The sequence below is a fragment of the Prionailurus bengalensis genome, chromosome B1 (genome assembly GCF_016509475.1).
Source record: "Prionailurus bengalensis isolate Pbe53 chromosome B1, Fcat_Pben_1.1_paternal_pri, whole genome shotgun sequence".
Classification (NCBI taxonomy): Eukaryota; Metazoa; Chordata; class Mammalia; order Carnivora; family Felidae; genus Prionailurus; species Prionailurus bengalensis.
In genome coordinates, this window is record NC_057344.1 from 196,674,902 (window position 1) to 196,697,352 (window position 22,451).

General features: G+C 45.9%; 1 protein-coding gene across 2 annotated transcripts in view; it reads left to right on the forward strand.

Moving 5' to 3' along the window:
- The window catches only part of BOD1L1 (biorientation of chromosomes in cell division 1 like 1), a 53,325-nt gene extending 31,158 nt beyond the window's left edge, over nt 1-22,167 (forward strand). Inside the window, exons 13-27 of one of the 2 annotated variants that reach the window (XM_043572953.1) lie at nt 3,519-3,562; nt 5,054-5,114; nt 6,664-6,734; nt 7,356-7,428; nt 8,670-8,743; nt 10,374-10,458; nt 10,824-10,897; nt 11,861-11,936; nt 12,139-12,173; nt 13,236-13,281; nt 15,056-15,105; nt 15,203-15,287; nt 15,701-15,854; nt 18,435-18,575; nt 21,394-22,167. In XM_043572953.1, coding sequence (XP_043428888.1) covers nt 3,519-3,562; nt 5,054-5,114; nt 6,664-6,734; nt 7,356-7,428; nt 8,670-8,743; nt 10,374-10,458; nt 10,824-10,897; nt 11,861-11,936; nt 12,139-12,173; nt 13,236-13,281; nt 15,056-15,105; nt 15,203-15,287; nt 15,701-15,854; nt 18,435-18,575; nt 21,394-21,511 — 1,187 coding nt within the window. In that variant the 3' untranslated portion in view covers nt 21,512-22,167. The remainder of the gene's footprint in view (nt 1-3,518; nt 3,563-5,053; nt 5,115-6,663; nt 6,735-7,355; nt 7,429-8,669; nt 8,744-10,373; nt 10,459-10,823; nt 10,898-11,860; nt 11,937-12,138; nt 12,174-13,235; nt 13,282-15,055; nt 15,106-15,202; nt 15,288-15,700; nt 15,855-18,434; nt 18,576-21,393) is intronic. The other variant, XM_043572954.1, reaches the window with a different exon arrangement.
- Nucleotides 22,168-22,451: the final 284 nt, after the last annotated feature.

Genomic DNA, 22,451 nt, shown 5'->3' on the forward strand with positions numbered 1-22,451 from the left:
CCTTTCCAAAAGCTGGAAAGCCCGTGCATCCCTTCAAAGCTCTGCTTGTTGTCCCTTGGACTCTGGCTGGGCCCCAGCGAGCACAGAGCTGCTCCCGGCACACACAGGCTCCTCCCGGTCTCTGTGTGCTGTCTCCAGGGTCCACTGCAGGCTTCATAGGAGAGAGCCCCAGGATTTACAGCAGCTCCCAAACTCTGGTCTCGGGACCCCTTTCCATTCTAAAAAATTATTGAGGATCCCAGACAGCTTTTGTTACGTGGATGATACCCATTGGCATTTATCAAATAAGAAACTAAAACTGAGTTAATATCACCAGCTCACTATAGGTTAAGCACAAGTAACATTTTTTTCATGAAAAATAGCACATTTTCCAAAACAGCAAAATGTGCCAAGAAAAGTGACGTTGTTTTGCATTTTTGCAAATCTCTGTAAGTCTGGCTTTAATAGAAAGCAGTTGGTTACTCGGGGCTGTTTCTTTATTCAGTGTATTGCTGATTCTGTCTTGATTGAAGTATATGAAGAAAACCCAGCATCACACTTAAATGGTTGGCTTTTAATAGCATTTTCAGATAATTCTGGGAACATTACATGTCCTCTAGAAAAACTCCATTGTGGACTCATGAATTTAAAAAGTTAATAACATCTTAGTGTGTTGACAATAGTTTGGACTTTGTGGACCCCTTGATGGAAGATCTCAGGAGTCCTAGGAGTCCTGGGACCACACTTCGAGAATCACTGGGTTAGGGAAATAGATATGAGAATGGTGACAATGGGTAATTATTTCTGGTTTGTTTCTAATCGGTACTGTAACATCTCTTCTGGTTTGCACATCAACCAGGGAAAAAGATACTAGGAACTTGAGAGTATGTGACCAAATTTAAGTCTGTTCTTTTTTGTTTGTTTTTAAATGTTGGAATGTCCATATAAGCCACGTAGAATGGTCAAGGCGATTTTGGTTGCAAGTAACAGAAACCCTGCCAATGTTTATGGGGAATGTGTGCGCTCAGCATCTTAGGCAGTTCAGCTGCTAGAACAGAATTCCATAGACTGAGTGTTAAAGCAACATATTTATTTTTCATGGTTCTGGAGGCTGGAGGTCCAAGTGAAGGGGGCCAGCGTGGTCAGGTTCTTGGTAAGGGCTCTCTTTCTGGTTATGTTCTCACATGTATGCATGCAGAGAAGGAGATTTCCTACCTCCTCTGCTCTCCACAAGGACCCCACTCCCATCACAGTGTTCCACCTTCATGATATTGAAACCTCCCAAAAGCCTCACCTCCAAATACTATCACAGTGGGGACTAGGGTTTCAATATATGAATTTGCGGGGGACTCAAACATCCAGTCCATAGTATTCACACAACTGCAAAGTTCAGGCAGAGCAAGATCTCGGAGCATGATGAGGTCCCCAAAGACCCAATTTCTTCCCTTTCCCTCAGCCCCCAACAGAGATAATTGCTTTCTCATTTGTGAGCCTTTAGAGAAATATCTTTGTCCTGTCATTCCTGGCCAAAATCCTGAGACTTACTCTGATTTCAGCTTACATACCTTTGTCCACTCTAAACTAACTGCTATGACCAGATGAATATGATTTGCTGGTTGACTCAAAGTGAATCAAGTGCTCTCTGGTCCTGGGGTAAGAGTAGAGTTAGTGTCTTTGGAAGCACGTAGTATCTGAGACCACGGTCTGAGTTCTTGGAGAAGGGGCTAGGAGAGCAGCTATTATATTTACTATGATGACCTTGGCTCTTTAAATTACTCCCCTGACAAACATTAGTAAGCGGGGTTCCTTGTGAGTACCAAGGAAATGGAGGTGGAGAGTATGGTTCCTGTGCTCAGGGAGTTTGCAGAAGTAACTGCCAGTGAGGAAGGTTCTCTGTGTAAGACAGATACATGCATGACTGGTGGGGCTAGCTCTGCTGGGAGGGCCTTGGGGAGGGCCTGGCTTTAAGCTGAACCAGTCTCTCTCTCTCCCCTTTAATTATAGAAAGTAAGATACATAGAAGTGCATAGCAAGGTTTCCCACATTTCATGATACCCACCTTAAATATAATTCTGTATTTAAACAAAGATGAAATCATAGTATTTGTAGTGTTCTGTAATTTTTTTTTTTAACTCGGTGTTAGCATATACAGATTGACTTCATTTGTTTTAACAGCTGAAAGTAGTCTGTAACGCATTTTCCCATTTGTTAGAGCTTTAGTGGTCTCCAGTTTTTATGGTTTTTACTATTATAAATAAAGCTGCGATGAACTTTCATAGGCATATAGTTCTGTGTTTCCCCCAAGTATTTCCATGAAAGAGAATCGAAGGGTCAAAGAATATAGAAGGTTTAAATTTCCGTAAGTGCTGGTCACTCCCCCTAAGTTGGAGCCAAATTATGGAAGGATGAGCAGGTGTGCATTAGGTAGACAAGGCGACAGAGGAGGACGACGTGTAGGGAGCGGTGTGTGTGGATCCTCACCCAGGACTGTCCAGAGTGGTCAGAACAGGGACCCTCCAAGGCAAAACCATCTGAAGGCACAGCCTCCAGAGTATGTGATCTCAAGAGCCTTATAAGCAGAAGTATCAAATAGTCCTCGGGGAATCACCCCAAGACCTGAGAAGCCATTCATGGTGACATGTTAAAAACAGTGACTGGGGCGCCTGGGTGGCTCAGTCGGTTGAGCGTCCGACTTCGGTTCAGGTCATGATCTCACAGCTTGTGGGTTCGAGCCCCGCGTCGGGCTCTGTGCTGACAGCTCAGAGCCCAGAGCCTGCTGCAGAATCTATGGCTCCTTCTCTCACTCTTTGTCCCTCCCCGGCTCATGCTCTGTCTCTCTCTCTCTCTCTCTCAAAAATAAATAAACGTTAAAAAAAAAAAAAAAAAGTGACTAATTTATCCAAAACCTAGATGCATTAGTTAAAATTGGTCTGTATGTGTTAGAGTACAAATAATTAACATCCCCTTGTTAATTGTCAAGGTGATGTTTTTGGATTCTGAAGTCTTTTTTCCCACAGTATAATCCAGATGACTTCACTGTGTTTAGGTACGATTCAATAAGAGATCTACTTACGTAAAAGGAAGTTGTTTAAAAGAAAAATGTGTGTTCTGTCATTGTTGAGTAGAAACAGTAGACCTTGTACTTCAAGTTTCCAGAGAATATAAATAGACCATTGCTGTTTGAAGGGATAGAATCTGACTTTTTGCTTGATGACATTATTTTTAAATGAACCCGTGTCACTTTGCAAAGGTCTCCCTTTCTTCTAAGCTTCAGATCACCAACATAGTTAAATAGCTGCAGCGATTTGATGGACCACTGCCATTATTATAAAAATGCAGACAACAATAATTCCTGTTTTTCTGGCATAATGGCAGACACGAATTGTAGAAAACAATTGGTCAGAATCTCATAGTTCACAAGGCAGCTAGGCCACTTAGCGGCATAGCCCCTACCTTACCTTAGAAAGTTCTCAATTTGTTTCTCTGTGGTTCAGAAACCGTATTCGGTTTCCTTATTTCTCATTTTTGTTTTTGAACAGCTGGACCACAGGGGGAGCCTTTCTCAGTGAATGAATCACTTAACGTAAGTCACCGTCATGGTTTGGGTTTTGTCGCGGGGTCTGGTGTTCTGAGAGCAAATGTATAGGGGCGTCTCGCAGAAGGGCAGTCTTGTGCATTCTTTAGGAGACAGGAGGCTGCTTGTAATGTGCTCTCCACTCGAGAGCAGCACGCTGACTGCTCTCGCTGCACTGACTGCCAGCCAGCGTTCAACTGTGTCCCCTGATGTCGTGAAATTTAGTTGTTTTCCTCAGAAGAAAAGGGTCTCCCTGAATTCAGCAGTACCACGTGCTAGTGACTCCTTAGACCAATGTCTTGAAGCATTTAAGGAAACAGAAGAAGGCCTGCGTACCTCAGACTAGGAAACTCACCTGGTAATTACTAATGCAGTCCTTCAAAGAACTATGAACTTTCTATTTTTTATGAATGGTAGCAAGTTTGATCATTGGATTGCGGCCTCTGAAATTATCCTGGTGCTGTGGACAAAACCGTTTGAAAACTACAGGGCGTTTTATGTTTGGGGAAAGCTTTTCTGAAGATACTCAACTGTGATTGTCATGCATACATATTCTTTCCCAGCAGTGGCTGTCATAATCCCTTTTGTGCTGGGAAGAAATTTTATGTCTCTCTTAACACACAAGGGACCTGATATCTTACCAGGAGAGAACATTTTGTAAAATGCTTGCAAGTTGCAAAGAGACACATTCTTGCCAGTGCCCCCAGAGAACTGGGGGAGCTCTGCACCAGCAGATATCAGAGGGCTAACTTCACCCCTTTGAAACATCCTGTATGGTAGCTGGAAACTCCTCCACAGTCAGCTGAGTGAGAAGGAAGAGAAAAAAGCCCACTGGGTTTGGTTCAGCTTTATCCTCCAAAAGGATTCCAAATGTGGAGGCCTCCACCCCGCCTCATTTCCCTGAGGCCCCCTGGCAGCTGCCTTTCCCCAGTCAGGGCATCACTGTCCTTTCCAAGTATTCATAAAGTTCTGTAGCTAAGATTTCGAGTGTTGTAGGGTATTCTAAGACTTCCCTCAGCTAAAAAAAATAAAAGCACAATTGACAAGATTTGCCAGAGAGAGATGATGACAGAAAGACAGAATCCTTCAGCATTTTAAATAAAGAGGGGGAAAAAGTCATGAGGGATCATTGGATGGGAAGAGAATTCATAGAAATCAGAAAATTCTTCTTACCTCCTACACTTTTACCATAACCATTTTAAAGACAAGGAGAGTAAACACAGTGGGATAATAATTTGTTAAACCAAAACTTCTTCAAAAGCACTCTGCCCTTATGCCTCTGGGTGAAATTTATTTTTTAAACTTTTTTTTTTTTTCTGGGTGAAATTTAGTTTTTGAACTTTTTTTTTTTTTCTGGGTGAAATTTGAGCATGTGTTCTAGTCCATTTCAGCATTCCCACAGACTACCAGATTGTGCCCACTATCTTCCTTATTTGTTTTCTCTGCCTTTAAGACTTTGGTGACACAATCTATAAATAACCTTTCCTATGGTATGTTTAGGTCAAAAATTCAGGCTCCAGAACAAATGAAGAAATTCATGGCAAATCTCATAACCAAGAAGGTAAGTTAATGAATTTCGTACTATTGACGTTAGTATTAATTGTGGTTACCATTTGTCGAGGGCCTTCTGTCTGTCAGGCCCTATGCTAATTACTTCACAAAGTCGCTCTTACTCAAGTCATATCATTTGGTAGGTGTTAGCAGCATCACTTCTGTAGCTGAGGAAACTGAGGCTTGGAGAAATCCAGTGTTTGTTCAAGGCCCTCTGGCAGATAAGTGAGTGGTGGCTTGCCGTAAATAGCTACTAGAACTTTGCCGGTAACTTCACAGTGGACTTAAATCCGGCGGGAACACAAAACGCATAGTTCCCCGTGGTCTGTACTGTAAGAGCAGTTCCTAGTACTTGTGCTCAGTACTTGTGCTAAGTACCTGTGTTGCCTTCAGACAGACAGTCCCAGTTTGGTAGATCAGGGGTGTCACGGTTATGTGGCTCTTCTCCCGGGAGTCAGGCCTCCACGAAACCTATAGAGGCTGCCAATTGCAGAGGGGTTATTCTCCTCTCAAGCAGAACATAGACTTTAGTCGATTCCTGCTGTGGGCACCTTACTCCAAGAATGGGGAAAGAGGTATTTTTGTAACACGTTATGTACCGTGTTTCAAACCAAAGTAAAGCAGCGGTAATTCTACACACTCAAATACTCAGCACCTACTTTTGTCATATCTTAAAATTTGGTATATCTGCTCTATCGGCTTTTTGGAAAAAAAAATGTTACAGATAGAATTGAAATCACATTGTATGCCTCCCTGATCCCAATTCCTCTCTGTCAACCCACTCCAAAGGGAACCACTCTTCTACAATCGCTGTATGTATTTCCCCAGAAAATTGTAGCCTGATGTTGCATACACGGAGAAGCTGACCACCCCACCCCACCCCCGCCTTATTTGGAGGCCATTCATTCGGCATCACGTCCTGAAGTTCTGTCGTGTTGACGTGTGTAACTCCAGTTACTTGGTTTCGGGTGCTCTTTAGTATTCCACTGTGGGACTAGACCACCTTCATCCTGTTTTGCTTTGGTTGGTGGACGTTTGGGTTCTAGCAACTTTTCCCAATTACGAAGAGTGCCGCCGTGCGTGATCTTGTACCTGTTTCCCAACGCGTAGTCGTGTGGCTGTGACGTGGGTGTGCAGTTGCTGAGTGGCTGGCTGCCTCCTCTGCTTCACAGACTGTGCCCAAGTGTCCCCAGGTGGTGTACCAATTATAGCTCCACATCGTCTCCTATATTTAGTATTATCAGACTCAGGAATGTTCGCTAATCGGAGGACTGTGAAACAAGGACTTGTTTTCCTTGGATACGTCTTCACAAGATGTTGCTACATGAGCTGGAGGAAAATGGCGCTACTCTGTGTAGAGTCCAGTGACCTTCATCCTTCCACAAACCCATTTACTCACATTTTACAAATGGAAATCACGGAGCTTACCTGACGTAGTTGCCGTGAGGACCCCGTCACAAAGATTTATGAAGTCCTTCCCCCTGCCACACACGCCCCTCAAATAAGTACCAGAATGAATAATTTAACCTTTTTTTTCTTTTTTGTTGTTTATTAATCAGAGATGTCCAATGGCAGAAAGGACAACACAGAAGCCTTAAGAGATCACAGTGTTGAAGCAAATCCTAAAGAAGTGAGTTTTCATAAGAAACTCAAGTATTGCACGGTTTGTACCTAGTGTTTTCACCGGTGCACGGAGAAAGGCTTCACTTTTTTGTATCTATTAAAAATTAAATGAATCTCCGTATCCCTTTTACCTGTATATGCTCTTGTGTTGTGTAAGTAGTTATTGGGATGTGTCCACGTTGTACAGTCAGGAAGGTTAAGTGTTACTTCATACCTGCCTTTCCTTGGCTCTTTGCTGGGCCACTGAGGAGGAGAAGAGCCCTACCGATTCATTTATGACATGCCATTGATTATAAGACACAGCTGGACTTCAGGGATGGTAAAAAGGAGATACTTCTTTAAGAACATATTTTAGAGTTGTTGGATTACAGTATCTAACCAGAAACAGATTTAGATGTTTCGTATGGATTTACATTCAGATCCAAAAAAAAAAAAAAGACTCAGGCTCACAAAATAAGTCTCATCCAAATCTAGATGCCAAAAATGCTATCCTAGATTTAAAAAAAAAAAAAAAAAAAAATTGCATGAAAATTTATTTCAAAGGCTAGAAGCTAATATAATGTGCTGTCATTTCAATAGATGTGGTCCTAGATTGTATTGCCTTTAATATAGTCATTCTTCATTCCAGGTTGAAGAGGAAGAAAGGCAGATGCCTAAAAGAAAAAGAAAGAAGCATTACCCCTCTTCAGAAGATGAACAGGGTATGTAGAATATATATGTTCCTCTTTTAGACATCTTTGAAGATCATATTATTTTTACATCCAAAATACTGGGCAAACATCCTAGAAAATTTTTGAGGGTGATAATTACTTACTTTACAACTCTTGAGTCCAGTTTGTGTCCAGACTGGCTTGGCACCTCAAGGATTTTTCTGGACTTGATCTAGAAACTACATGCAGAAGACCCAATCACTGGGACTGACATAAACCCTGGGTTTTATGGGTCCCTCTGTAACCTGTGCCTGGACCCTGCCAGGGGCCACCAGTTTCCTTATTTTATATCATAAACAGATGCCCCACAGAGCTCGTGAAGTGTGTTAGTGAAGCTTAAATGCAGTAGGCCTTCTGTGCTTCATATTGTTGATTTTCCCACGGTCTGTAACAGTGCCATCCAATAGAACTTGTTGCAGGGGTGGAAATATTCTGCATTTGTTTTGTATAGTACAATAGCCAGAGCCACATGTGGCTGGCTGTTGAGCAGTAAAATGCCGTCAGTGTGAACGGAAGACTGGATTTATAAGTTCATTCAATTTTAATTTAAATTTCAACAGCCACATGTCGCTAATGGCTACCGTATTGGATGGTACGGAGACTGATACCTGACACAAAATAGAAATGCAATAAATGCTTATTAAATAATATGTGAGAAAGAATATGTGAAAAAGAATTTCCTTTTTTGGTTAGGAGCACGTAATTATTTTTTAATTCTCGAGTTCATATTTTAGGCACCATTCATGTTATTTTATACACGTTCATAATAACTGTGTGAGTTAGACATCATCACCATTTTGTAAATGAATTTGTAAATGAAGGTTTGGCGAGACGATGACTTCATTCCCACCAAGTAAATCTGATTCCCAAGCCCGTGGTCTTAATCCCTAAGCTACACCTTCTAGGTGGTAACTCATTGAGGGTGCTAACGTATCTCCAGGAACTCCGTGTGCCCTAAGCCCTTTCCATGGAACCTGCTGCTTTTTTGGTGTCATCTGAGCACTTGTGGATTTCTTGTTTTATTTTTTGTATTTTGCTTTCTTGGTTTTGCCAGGGCCACCATCAGTGTTCAGTGCTCAAGTCACGTGACATAAATACATTTAGAGTAACTTTTGGCTTCACTATATCACAAGACTAAAAAAGAAGCTTTAAAGTGTCTTAAAATAGAACTATGCATTTCATTTTTCATTTAGCTTTTATCCCTTTGTGATTCTGTCCAAACTGATTTACAGATGAAAATCCAGATGTCCTAGATTCCAGAATAGAAACAGCACAGTGTTCTGAAACTAAGCCGCAAGATACAAAGGTATTTTTTCCACATATTAATTTTAGGTTTTGGGGCAACCTAATTACATCACTGTGAATACTTATTATGATATTCTTTCTCATTCTCGTATCCTTTTTACTTCATGTATCTCTAATAGTCACTTTATCATAAAAGGTATATTTTTTAGGATCCTGCAAAACAACAAATACTGCACTTTATCATTTTAAGCTGTAAGGGCAGTAACATCACAGTTTATATGTAACCATTGCTGAGGTTTCTGTTCAGTCATATTCACTGACTTAAGGTTTCTAGGTGTTTTCTTCCAAAGTGTCATATGCTACCGATGTGCTTGCACCAAAACATTGAAATACAGTGACGCATCACATTATTTTAAAAATTCAATATTCTGCCTTCTACTTTACTTCCTGGACTTAAAATAGAAGTAGTCCAAGGATTGGCCTCACCCACTGCCTCTCGTTCACATGGTCTTATTCTCCCCTGAGGACTCAGGGAGGCGGCTCACAAATTTGTATTTCTGCCCTTGCTCTCCAGGCCCCCGTTTCTGCATTTCCTGGCGACACCTCTTCTTGGGCACGCTTCCATTTCTGAGACTCAGTACTGCTTTTTGTCTCTTCCAAACTAGTTCCGTCTCCCTGTTCTCTCTTTCCCTAATTTATTTTTTCCACTTAGTTCCAGAAGTATTGAAGTCAGCTTATATCCATACATGCAGTTGAATTCTAGCTTAGTAAAACCAGTTCAGAGTCTCTCTTTTCTCCCAGTGACCAATGAACTAAATAAAAAGTAATGGCAGGATTTTAACAACCAGAGAGGGAGCCATGTAACGTCATGAATTTCAATTGGTCATGGTGAAGGAAAGAAAGAGGATTTTAACTGCATCCCTCCCCCTGCCCTGTGCTGAACAAGAATCCTGAGACAGTACACCTAGATTTGGAGAGACCAGGTTGAAGGGGTACCTTTATATTTTCCCTTCAATTTCATGTAAGTTTTTTCATGTTAAATTTAGGTCAAAGATACCAACCATTTTCACTAAAAAAATCACATACCGATAATATTTTCAATGTTGTAAGACAGAATTCTCATTTTATATTTTAATTTATGTGGTTTTGTTTACGTACTATGTTAGTATTACAGTATAGCATTTCGATGTTTCTTGCTCAAAACTTTTTTGCCCCTAAGGGATGACTTCATGTGTTGCGAGATCATTGCTCTAAATCAGCCCAGCTGGATCCCCCCAGATTCTCACAGGCACTTTCCCCTTTATCCCTCCCCACCCCACCCCCTACCCCCTCCTCCACCTCCCAACGAACAAAAGAAATCTGTTGCAAATTCCTATCAGTTCTTCTCTGGAGTTTCTCACAAAAAGACAAAATCCAGCCTGAGGGAGGAAGAGTGATTTCTGTTTTGCAGGGGAAAAAAGAATGGCCTTGTTGCTGTAAAGTCTAGCCTTATCTCCTGTGGGTCTACCTTGGGAATTTGTATCTTTTGGTATAGCCTCACTAGCAGCAAAAACAGTTACTTTTTAAAAATTGTGCAACAAACTTCTACAAAAACTCCTAGGAAATACGTTTTGAAATAGAAAGGAAAACTTTGGGAAGGACAAAAGGAGGCAGGGTGAGGAAGCTTCTGGTCTTGTTCAACCTCTCCATAGGAGGAGAACGCAGGAGATCTGGAAGAATTATCTAAAATGAGCTCTAAGACGAACAGCACTGCCTCACGGGCCACGGACGAAAAAGGTGAGTGATACACAGACTTAGATACGTTGTTGGGAGAGACTAATCCTTCCAAGTGTCAGCGTCTCTGTCCCCAGGCTTCGCTGGCCACAGCTGCAGATGACTCAACTGTCCTTCCCGGAGAATCCGGTGGCTCACACTTCAATAGCCCCAGGGCTTGGGAATCGTTTTGAATTTGGATCTTAACTCTACCCAAAGTACGCTTATCAGTTAGCCAGACTCCAGCGCCTTAACTTGGGCTGCATAGGCCTGAGGATGGCGTGTGTGCGAGTCGGTGACTGGGACCGCGTAGGCCACTTGGACGGGTGTGGTGGCGACGCGGCTGCCCGGGGTCCCCAGCAGTGAACTGAGCTGTGCTCTTTCTGCAGATGAATACAGCGGCGGGGAAGCTGCTGGCGAAAAGACGGAGCAGAATGACGATGACACGGTGAAATCTCAGGAGGTAAGCAGTGTCCTTCCTATCTTCTTGTTCAGATACGCGAGTACTAACGAGAAATAGAGTGCGTTGAAGGCGATTACCGAAAGTTTTTGCCAGGTGCCTTTGAGGTCGTTTGTTTTTTCAGCGCGCTGGGCCACCGTTTCACGCCGCGCATCGTATCATCGGTGTCGTTGTGGTTAATCTTGTTCTCTTCGTTTTCACTTCATTTCATCCGAACATTTTAAGAGACCTATTTCTGTCACGACCATGTAGGATCAGCCCAGAGCTGTACCTCAGTGTTTAGGTCAGAGAGCAGGACTGCTGAGCCCTGGAGTCTAGACAGGACGAAACGGGGACAGCACAGCCGGGTGCACAGAAGGCCCACAGCGAGTGCTGAATGGGACCCACTTTCAGGAGGGCAGGCCGACCTCTAGCCACATCCCCCTCTACTCTGGGGGATGTGCAGAGCCTGGGGCGGGGGTGCGGTGGAGGCAGAATCCCGCTGGCCTGAGACAGGCCCATAAATCAAGGGAAGCAACCTATACACCAGCCACATCCAGATGACTGTGACCAAGTTTGCCTGACTTGATACAACTTCTGAATAGTTCTCTTTGTTTTCTCACACTTGTGTATGAGAAGATCAGTGGCCTGCTTTATTTTTTTTATAAGGGATAACATTTGGTCACAAGTGACTAGGACTGAATTCATATTTAAGTGCACATATATGTCGACTGCAGAAGTAAAAGCTGACGCTAAGCACTCACTTCCGTTAGCTCATCACCTAATCCCCAGGACTCCATGAATTAGTAGTACAGCTCTCCGTGTTTACAAGGTGACAATGCACGACTGGGAATGGAGCCCTGAGCCAGGTATTTTTTTTTAAGTGACAGAGCTGGGATCTGAGACCTGCGTCTTAGGAGAGAACTCTAAATCTCATTTGGAGACAACAACAAAATTTTATTGCTCTTTGTTTCCTTCCCCCCTTAGGAGGATCAGCCAGTAATTATTAAAAGGAAAAGAGGAAGACCCCGTAAATACCCCGTGGAAACAGCGTTAAAAACAAGTAGGTATTTATTTTCATGTGTTCTCGGTTCACAGGAAAGATGTTTCCAGGGGGGCGTGGTTGGCTCAGTCGTTAGATTCTTGATCTCAGGGTTGTGAGTTTGAGGCCCACATCGGGCATAGAGCTTATGTTAAAAAAAAAAAAAAAAAGGATATTTTCAAACTGATTTTCTAAGTGAGATTTTTATTTTTGTATTTTTTAGAAGAAGATTGCAAAACAGATCCTGGTGTTGTCACTGTGAGTAATTGCAGCGCATGAGAAATCTGGGAGCATTATGCTCTGGACCTGGATAGTATATACTGCAGCATTCATGTTCTGAACCACTTTACTTTTTTTTAATATTTGGAAAGCATTGAACGAGTTCCTCAAATAGAATCCTGAATAACCATTTAAATAACATTTCAGTTACCAGTAACTTTACATAAACATACTGTTTTTCAGTCCGATCCCACCCTCACGTGTAAGTTTGGTTATATAGAAATTACGTAGGGACTTACCTTCTTGTCATCCTTGATTAAGATGTAGAAAATGGCTGTTGTATGTGATTTTTAGATAATGGCTTCTTTATGGAAACCCTCACTGTGTCTCACCTGTTACTACTCCCTATGGAGTTCCTTTCATGATAAAATGCACCCTGATATCAGTGCAGGAAAATCCTCAGCGATACTTTATCTTTTCTTTGTCTTTGGCCCTTACGTGTACCGTCCAACAAAATCATTGCGTCAAGGCTTCACTGCATGAGTTTCAAGGGCAGCGTTATTAGAAGGACAAACACACGTCCAGTGTTTTAACAAAACCAAATGGAACTGGAGTCTCCACTCTGCCACTTCCTGCCAGAGCTGTGCACTAGGCTAGTGATGTGAGCCTCCAGAGACTCCCGTGTCTTTGGATGTAAAGAACTGTAACAGTACTTGCCGTGCTTCTCTCAGTAGAGTTATTAGAAGACAGCAGGACCGAGGAGCCACGTGTGAATGCACTTTACAACGTGTAGGATGGTTTGCCCGAGTTGGGGAATATTAACAGTGGGCCATGCCACGTCCCCTCCGGTGCTTCTCTCCCAGCATAGCAGCAGAGCGGCCGGGGACGAGGCTCGTGGCAGCCCCGGTCCTCCTGTGGAAAGACCATGCGTTCACAAGCACGGCATCCATGTTCTCTTGGTAGACCTAGCCAACGACAGGAGACAGGTTCCACAGGTTCTGCCTACGTCGTAGCGATCTTGAACCTTCCTTACGTAATTGCTGACTTTCTTGGTGGTGACAACTAACTGCTGACTTCAGTTTTTTCTTTGTTTAAATTTAGGTAGAACAGTCTCCACCTGGCAGCAAACCAAAATTAACACAAGCAGGTATGCCTCAAGCGTTGCTCTGCACGGGATCTAGGGACAGAGCGGAGGCGGCCGCCTATGGGGGAAGGTTTCAGAGTTTCATTGTTTCTCAGTGAAGTGGGTTTCAACAGTTGCCCTCGTAGCCCTTGGGAGACTCTTGCTACTGGCCTCTCTTGTGACAGGAGCCCTTTGGCTTCAGGCTTCTTGAGGAAGCCTCCAGAGAGGAGGGTGAAGGCAACCAAAAGTAAAATAGGGGCGACACTGCCGTGTCCAAACCATAATTTACTAGGTATGTTTAAGGAAGAGACGGGTCAGGCTGGGGACTGGGCACTCGTACCAGGAAGATAGGAATTGATATTCAAAAGCCTGTTGTTCTCACACAGTTTTGAAAGTAGCCTGTGCAGTTCTAGAGGCAGAGTGCAAGAGATAAAATTGCTTCCGTTATTTTGGTCCTCGTTCCAAGGAGAAAAATACTCCAGAATGTTGACAATGATTGGCCTGGGGTGGTGGGATCATGGGAACATTCCGTGTTCTTTTCGTTACCTGCATTTTCCAGAATTTGTACAATGTGTATATATTACTTTCGTGGTTTAAAACTTTGTACTTAAAACCAACAAGACCCATTGGTGGGTTTTAAAGGATTGGCACAGGCAAAAAGATGAATGTGACCACGATTTGGGATCAAATAAACAGCTGGTTAGATCAGGAAAGTACATGTTCTCAGCAAGGTAAAGCAAATACGTGATTTAAAAACTTCTCCGCATTTAACTGATCACATTTGATCTTGTGATCAAATTCCGGTTTTTCTTGTCTCTTGGAAAATTAAGGTTGGCTGATTATTATTATTTTTTTTTTGTTTTGTTTTTTACAAAGAGGACTTCTTATGTTTGGTTTTTAACCAGTTTTTATTCATAATTTTATAATATCTTGAATCCATATAACAAGAAACCTTTATAACTTGAATCCCCTCGAAAGAGTCTAATCTGAGCTGCGTGATCAGTGGCTTGGCAGCGATTTTCTGAGTCTCGGTAACGATGGCCGGTTGAGGCAGGCTTCTCCACTGCCAGCCTTCTTGACGTGACTGTTCCATCTACATAACTTTAATAACTTCAAACAGCGCCTTAAACTAAACTTCAGATACACCGTCAGAAAGCTGTAACATCTACAGGAAGCATGTATGTAAAGACCAGGCACACACAACCTAAAATCGGCCTCTAATATGTGCTTTTCTCATTGCTCCGATATAACTGTTTACAGTCAGAGCATTCCAGCTAGCATGCGCTTGTGATGTGACTCCGAACAAGTTACTCGCATCAAGTTACCTGGGCCTCATTTTTCCTAACTGTAAAATGGGGATTATAACAGAGAGGGCGCTACACTGAGGCCTCTGTGAGGTCTCTCGTCCTGATGCGCAGCTCCCAGTGTGTCCCGAGGTGTCCCAGATGTCCCTTTCCTCCTCCTTTTCTGGGTTCGAGCATTCGAGCTAAAAGGGTGGGCTAAGCCAGGTCCTCAGCTTACAGGTGAAACACTGAGGCTTGGGGAATTTAAATAATTTTCCCAGATGGCGCAGGTGACCTCTGACGGGTCTGAAGCACAGATTTGGAGGTCTCGACTTGGATTCAGATGTACTTTCTGCTGGGTATTCTGACTCGAGCTCCGCTTGCCTGATACAAGATGGTGACAGCTGGGGTAACAGGGCATTAATCAGCACTGGTACATTCGGAGACAACAAGCCAGACTGTTGAAAATTGATTTTACACCAAGTATTAATGCAGAGATTTTCCTTTTCTTAAAGATGAGTCCAATAAAGAAACCACTACCCCACAAGAAAGAAGTACAAGCAATGTAAGTGTTAATTTTCTCATCAAGGTCCATCCTTCAGGAATAAACTTAGTAAATGTTCAGTTAACCACCCTTTTCACTTTATCGTTACTGCTTCTAGGATGATGGTGAAGAAAAAGCAGTAGCGAGCGTGCGTCGGAGAGGAAGAAAGCCCAAGCGCTCGCTCACTCTGTCAGACGACGCTGGTATGTTTCTGGCACGTTCTTAATTGCGGAGTCTTACCATTTCAAAATCACCTTTTTAAGAGTTTTTCTCTGGATGAGGGAAAATCCAGTGGGGCACAGCTAGTATTAATATTACATAAATATGTGTGAAATGGCTCTAATCCCATGTCAGAAATGGTACATCCCAGATGCTTTTCTGAGTACATGTGGATTTTTCGTGAATGCTGGCTGTGAACTGCCTAAGTAAACTATCGCAAATGTGTTTGAGATTAAGTTAAACAGTTCTGAGTTGCAAGTGCTGAAACAAAAGGAAATGGAAAACCGCTTCTTCTGCCTCCAAGTCCCTCATATCCTACGCTCTAAGTGCCATGACTCTCCTCTGGAAGTGTCTCGGGGAATTGTAGAATCCAGGTGTTACCCTTCTGTTTGAGCAGAATCTTCAGAGCCAGAAAGGAAACGCCAGAAATCAGTGTCTGAAGCCACCGAGGACAAGAAAGACCCGGAGTCTGAGGAGGACGAGGAAGAGGAGGAAGAGGATGAGCCCTCGGGAGCCACCACGAGGTCCACCACCAGATCCGAGGCTCAGAGGTAACGGGGGCAGAGAGCTTCCAAAGGCCTTCACCAGCTTCTCCCATCAGAAAGCAGCTTCGGGTTTCACGGGATTCTCTTTTCATTGACCCCCTCGTGCCGCGGTGTAAGCTGTGTCCTTTCCTTGTGTCTTGAGCAGAGAGCACGTGCTCTCAGCCCTCGCACCCTGCAGTTCTCGGAGAAACCCTCCTTCCACCCTCACATTCGAGTCTTTGCCAGGGTCCCAAAGCCCGTTTGGTGGAACCAGTTCGGTCCCGGTACAGCTCCTTACTGAGCGTCACTCGGTGTCTCGGATTCCGTGCTGGGCCCGTGGGGGAAGGGAGGCGCGCACACAGGCCCCGCCTGCAGCCGGCTCAGCTCCAGCGAGAGAGGAGGCAGGCCCACCCGTCACTGGTGAGGCGCGTGCAGCCGGTGGCCCGGACCAGGTTGACCGTGGGAAATTGCCCGCACGCGACCATTTTTTCCTCACATAAGTTACTTCATGTTTCCCAGAGTTCATTCTCCCAGGCCCTGGGTCAGCAGAAGCCTCTGGAAGACAGAGTGCCGTGGGCAAATGAGTTTTGGGAGTGCCAGTGAATTCTTTGTCCTTCAGGAGTCCCAGTGCACATGAGAATATCAAGGGCTTGGCGTGGTCCTAAAGGAAAGAAACCTGTTGAACTTTGTCTGAACAGACATTATTCGCCAGTTATACCCCCACCCGCACCTGTTAGTATCAGTCAGTGTTCTTTTCCCCAGGGCACATTTTGAGACCTGTTGCATCACTTTATGGTTTATTAACCTACTAAAGCGAGAGTATTTTCCATGTTTAAGGTGATTCACAAGCCGCTAATTGTGGCATCATCTTCTGTCCTTTCATTACCCAAGATTCAGCAAAAAGTTCAGGAACATTTATTTCAAGAGTATCACTTGATTATATCTGTCACCGTCGTGTAGCAGTAATAGTGACGTGTGTTTACGTGAAAACTTAAAATCAACCTATTTCTTTTAGTTTTTTTTTTTTTTAATGCTTTTTTTTTTTTTTTGAGGTAGAGAGAGAGCAAGCAGGGAAGGGGCAGAGGGAGAGAGAGAGAGAGAATCAGTGCAGAGCCCAGCACAGGGCTGGAACCCACGAACCGTGAGATCGTGACCCGAGCCCAAATCAAGAGTTGGAAGCTCCACCGCCTGAACCAGCCAGGTGCTCCGAAATCACCGTTTCTGATCACTCCATACTTAACTCATCAGCAGCCACTGGCGCCACAGTTTGGTTTCTCCAAGAATCAGATTTCAGAGCCACAAGACTTCAGGAGCTCGCATGGTGAAGAGAGGTGGCGGGTGGCCTCATACTTGGTTTTTAGCTGGAGCAGCTCAGATAAGCAGAAGAGCCAGAGTCCGGTCCCCTGTGCGTGGGAGAGGGCGGGAAGTGGAGCGCAGTCCCCTGCATCGGGCTCAGAACCACTGCAGGGCCACCGCCTCCGCCGGGACAGTTGGGCCCGCCTCACGGCCAGTCTGTGGGCCTTCTTGTGGTCTCTGAGTGAGCATCTGCAGGTAGCGGTCAGGTGTTTCGAATTCATTCTTTGAAAACAAACCTGACTCGACTTCGGATTCTGTGATCGCCTAGGTTGTCAGCGCTCTCCTTAACGTCCCTTCAGGGCTTCTGACTTACAAAGGGATTCTCTTGTCTTAGTTTCATTCCTTGGCATCCGTTGATTGGTTCCAGGGCTTTGGCTCTGGTTAATTCCAGATGCTGGGGGTTGGCCGGGGTCTCCGTGGGTTAGTGCTGCTAACCTGTTGCGCCTGCGGCTCCTCTCGGAAGGCCTTCCCGCGGCGGGGTCCTCGGGGGCGGGGAAGCCACCCCTGCTTGGCATTCTATTCCTTGTGCGCAGTAGGAGCTGGCCTCCCAGAGGCGTCTGCCCTTGTTCTGGATCTGCTCCGGGGGCTTCTCTCCAGCATTTCCCTAAACGCTTGTGGGCAACTTCTAGGTGTCCTCTTACTTTGAACCCCCTCATCATCCATGTGTTCCCCAGAGTTTCTGTGTCCCTCCGGAGCACTTGCTCTGCACACGTGTCCTGCACAACGTGTGGGCTAAGGAACCCGGGAGAGGATCGCCCCACCTTATCTCGTAGGGACGCGCTGCAGCCAGCCGTACAGCAGCTCACACGAGCTTTCTCTCCCGGGCTTCCTGGCGAGCCAGCTCTCCGGTCTCCTGTTACCTGTGCAGACCGTTACTCGGCCCAGTCCCAGGGCCTCATCCGTTAGCCTTGTGACTTGTACTTCTGTGACTCTGGGCCCTTACTCTCCCACGGGGAGCACTGTGGGGATTGCTGTCTTGTCAGCCAGTGTATTTGTTATTATCACAGATTCCTCTTCCTCTAAATCATGGAAAAACCTCCCACACAATCAAAGCAAATCCAGAGCCGTGCGGGCAGTTCGTGGTAGACGACATCAGGTCCACTTTTTACCATCGGTCCGGAAAACCAACCATTTTCTGCTTTTAGTCCCCATTCTCTGACTCACCCACGAGGAGCCTTGTCCTTTCGGGACAGGCCCCGGGACTGGAGTGCTGAGGGTACCACTGCCCGGTGTTTCTGTAATCTGTTTCAGAAAGCATCCTAGCAAGCCATCGGCACCTGCAGCATCCAAACATGGCAGCCCAGAGACAGTTTCTTCTAGAAATCGCCAAAAATTAGCAAAAGAGAAGTTATCTGCCAGCGAGAAAGTTAGTAACTCTCCCCCATTAGGAAGGTAAGTCCCTGCTTACACTCCAAGTCTTTTTTAATGCCCTGAGCCTATTTTTGGTACGATAATGTTTTCTTCCCAAGTTCCTTTAAGATCTGTCTTTTGGGATCATTGGTTTCCCAAATGGAAACCTCCTCCAAAAGGAATTGGAGTGGCTGTGGAAGGAATGTTGGCCCTCCTACATGGACTTGCCCTTGACCCTTGTGCGCCTTCCCTGCCGGCTCCCGTCCACCAGGGCCGAGGGCGAGGCGTGTTTCTTCCCAGGTGGCCACGGGTCTGAGTGCTTGGCTAACCCAGCACAGCATGGTCGGGCATCTCATAGCCCAGAACCATTTGTGTTTTAGCCGGAGCGTTGGCGAGGCGATGGGGTAACGAGCAAAACGGCCGCTTCTGGCTCAGCCCCCACCGTCCACAGCCCCCTTCGTCCTGCCGCTTCCCACAGGCTGCGCCGAGGCCTCCTTTTTGGCCTTGGCTTGTGCTGGGTCTCCAGCGCCCTTGCCACCAGCCCCCAGTAAGCCAGGCACTGCCATCCTGACTCTCCCTCCTCAGGAGCACCCCACCCCCCACCCCCCCCCCACCCCCGCTGCTTCGGTGTCTTTGCTGTCCTTCCTGCCGCACCTCTCGCCTGCTGTGCAGAGGATGGCAGTGGGTCCCCCTCGGACTGAAAGCTTCTTCCTTGAGATGCGGGGCGTGTCTTACTTTCTGTACGTCATAGCACCGAAAGATAGAAGACTCTTCACGCTGTACAAAGGCTGTCGCGACCTGTCCTACGACAGTTTGCTTCTCACAGCATACGGGTGTGTATAATGTGTACATGCGCTGATATCCCCACGTCCTGGAAAGGGAAGCGGACTAAAGGGCCAGGCGCCTTTCACATAGATTCTCCATTTAATCCTCATTATGTGGAATGTAGTATTTATCCTTATTTCATCAGGGAGGGGATGAATCTCAGGAAAGGCTGGTCCGTATTTCCCAAAGCGGAACTGCAGACCAATCATGGACACTTTTGCTAGGAAGAAGATTGCCAGATTGCCATTCTGCGGGGTGGGGGGGCCGAGAGTCTGCGTTGCCAACAGCCCCAGGTGATGCTGGTGCCGCTGGTCACAGACCACATCCTGGGGGGCCCACCGAGCCCCCCCTGGCCGGGAAGAAGCACCCTGACCGAGAGCTGCTGTTCCCCACCACATGGCATGGGGCACAGGCCCGGCATACACCGGCTGCCCGGCAAATAGGTGTTCACTTAGTGGCCGGCGGCTTCCCCGACTCAGCTCGAGGTAGACGTTCGCTCATGCGGGCCCGCCGGAACCGCGTCCTGTACAAGCGCAGCTGACTCCGTTTGAGTTCTGTCCCTGTGCCGTCAGAAGAACGATAGAGCAAACGCATTCTCCTGTCGGTGTGGCCCCACTGGTCTGCCCCTGCAGACTTGGCTTCCGCGGTGTTCTCCTTCCCGGGTAGCACACGGACAGGCGCAGACACGTGCCTGCGTACCCGGTACTGGACCCAGCAGCCGCCCTGGAGAAGCAGCCTAGGACGTGGACGCGTGGACGTGATTTTCAACTTTCCTTGGCCCCAACCGCGCCAAAACGGTTTTGCAGCATCACCTGTGTTCACATTCTGCCTCTATCACCGAAACAAAATTTTCGTGAACGAAATTTAATAGAAGCAATGCCGGTGGCATTTCCTATTGAGGTCTGTTCACGTGTCATTCTAGAACGATGACTGCGTCCTCTAGTTGGAAGAGAGCAGCTCGCTCTGTGATGACAACAGCTTCCCGGAAGGAGTTGCTTTTGAACTGGGGCCTAAAAACGCGCACGTTTGCTAGATGGGAGGTGTGGGTGATTCTCCAAGAATTCACATGTCAAAGCACGAAAACATAAAGGAATGTCGTGTTTGGGAACGGCAGGACTTCGGCAGGACCGTAGCCCAGGGTGGTGTAGAAGTCAAGGGCTAACTGTAAAGGACTTTTGAATTCTCAGGATGACTTTATCTTGAAAGCATCAGATAGTCAACAAGGACATCCATATAATACTAAACAGGACAGTGACACGATTCGTTGGGGTTTCCAACAGATCATTGTCACGGCAGACAGGAGAGCGAGGAGATTGGCCAGAATGCTCTTAGGAATTTCCAGTGCCTTTTTTTTTTTTTTAAACGTTTATTCATTTTTGAGAGAGAGACAGAGCATGAGCAGGTGAGGGGCAGAGAAAGAGGGAGACACAGAATCTAAAGCAGGCTCCAGGCTCCGAGTTGTCAGCTCAGAGCCTGATGGGGGGCTCGAACCCATGAACCGTGATGTGAGCCAAAGTTGGACACTTAACTGACTGAGCCACCCATGTGCGCCTCCCCCCCCCGCCCCGAACTCCCCCTCCGGTGCCTTTTCTACCATTGCCAGCCCTTCTCTGTAAACTGGCCTGTGAAACACGATCAGGCCCTCGCCCAGACGTAGCGGACAGCCCTGCTGGGGTCCCGCTGGCCATCTCAACTCGGGGCAGTGCGTGGAGGACTGGCTGTTGGTTACTTTGTAGACAGAAGAACTAGGACCCAGAGAAGAAGGTGCTTGGACCCAGGCGGGCACCCGGAGCGTGAGGGAGCTGGAAGCAGATTACAGGCCTCCGAGCTGCCCTCGTGCCGTTTGTATGAGGCGGTCAGCGGATGACCAGTCAGCACTGCTCCCCCCTAGAGCCGCCTCTTCCTGCGGAAACGTGATCCGGGCTTTCTCCTCCTGGCTCTAAAGTCCAAAACCTCCCCTTGTTTAAAGAACTCCCAAGTTACTGAAGCCGTTCCCTTCAGCTCTCATCACTGCCTTGACTTTTCTTTCCTGCAGATCGAAGGCCCAGCTCTCCCCTCCTAGCAAGCGCAAGAGGGAGGCCAGCCCCCCCGGAGCCCGAACTAGAGGCCAGCAGAGGGTGGAAGAAGCCCCTTCGAAGAAGGCCAAGCGGTGATCCTGGCCGCCGCCGCCCCTGGCTTGTGGAGGACACCGCGGAGAGAGGAGGGACGAGCCTCGGGGCCATAAGCTTTTTTTTTTTTTTTTTTTTTTTAACCAGGGAAAGGACATGCATGTGCTCTGAGTTTCTAGGTGCAAGCTTTTTCTTGTTCTGTTTTAAACAGCTTTATAAACTACTGTTCATAGAAGATATTATATACATTTATTTCAGATAAAGGAAAATAAGTTTACTTTGTATCTGAACTCAAAACAAAGTAGTTGTATATTTTAACATGTGAAATTGGGATTTCCCGATGGGACACGTCACTAATGCGAACCCTTCCAGCCCATCAGACACCAGGCTGCCTACTGGTAATCTGTGTACAGTATATAAACATGTAAAAATAGGTTGTATTTTACTCTATGTATGATGCTAATCAATGAACACTTTATTTATTTTACAGAGAAAACTTATCTGTGAACTTTACTATATATCTGTTTATTTTATTTTATTATTTTTTTTTATAAAAAAAGGGGGGTGGGGTGGGTTTCAATGCTATGCAGTCATCAGTAGAGATGTTTTAGGACGCTGCCTGCCTTGTAACTATATGAATATGACCCGGCAGGAAATACAGAACCTTCTCGCATGTATCCCAGTAAAGTAGTTTAGCTCCAGAAAGGGTCTGCATTGCTTTTCTGTTCACAGCTGTGACTGTTTTTAAGAATGTACCTTGTTTTTAGATTATGCTCGCCTCTGTGGCTCTCCTGCCAGCCCCACTGGCGTGCGAGGTCCTACATCCCGTCACCTGCAGCAAAAACCTCTCTGTCAGTGTTCGTTCCTCCCCTCTGTGCTACTCCGAGGCTTCTACCCATTTTCTTTCCATATTGTCCTTTCTCGGTGACGAGAAATGCATTGAGATTAGGTCACTCCTGTCTATCAAGCTTCAGGATTTTATGTT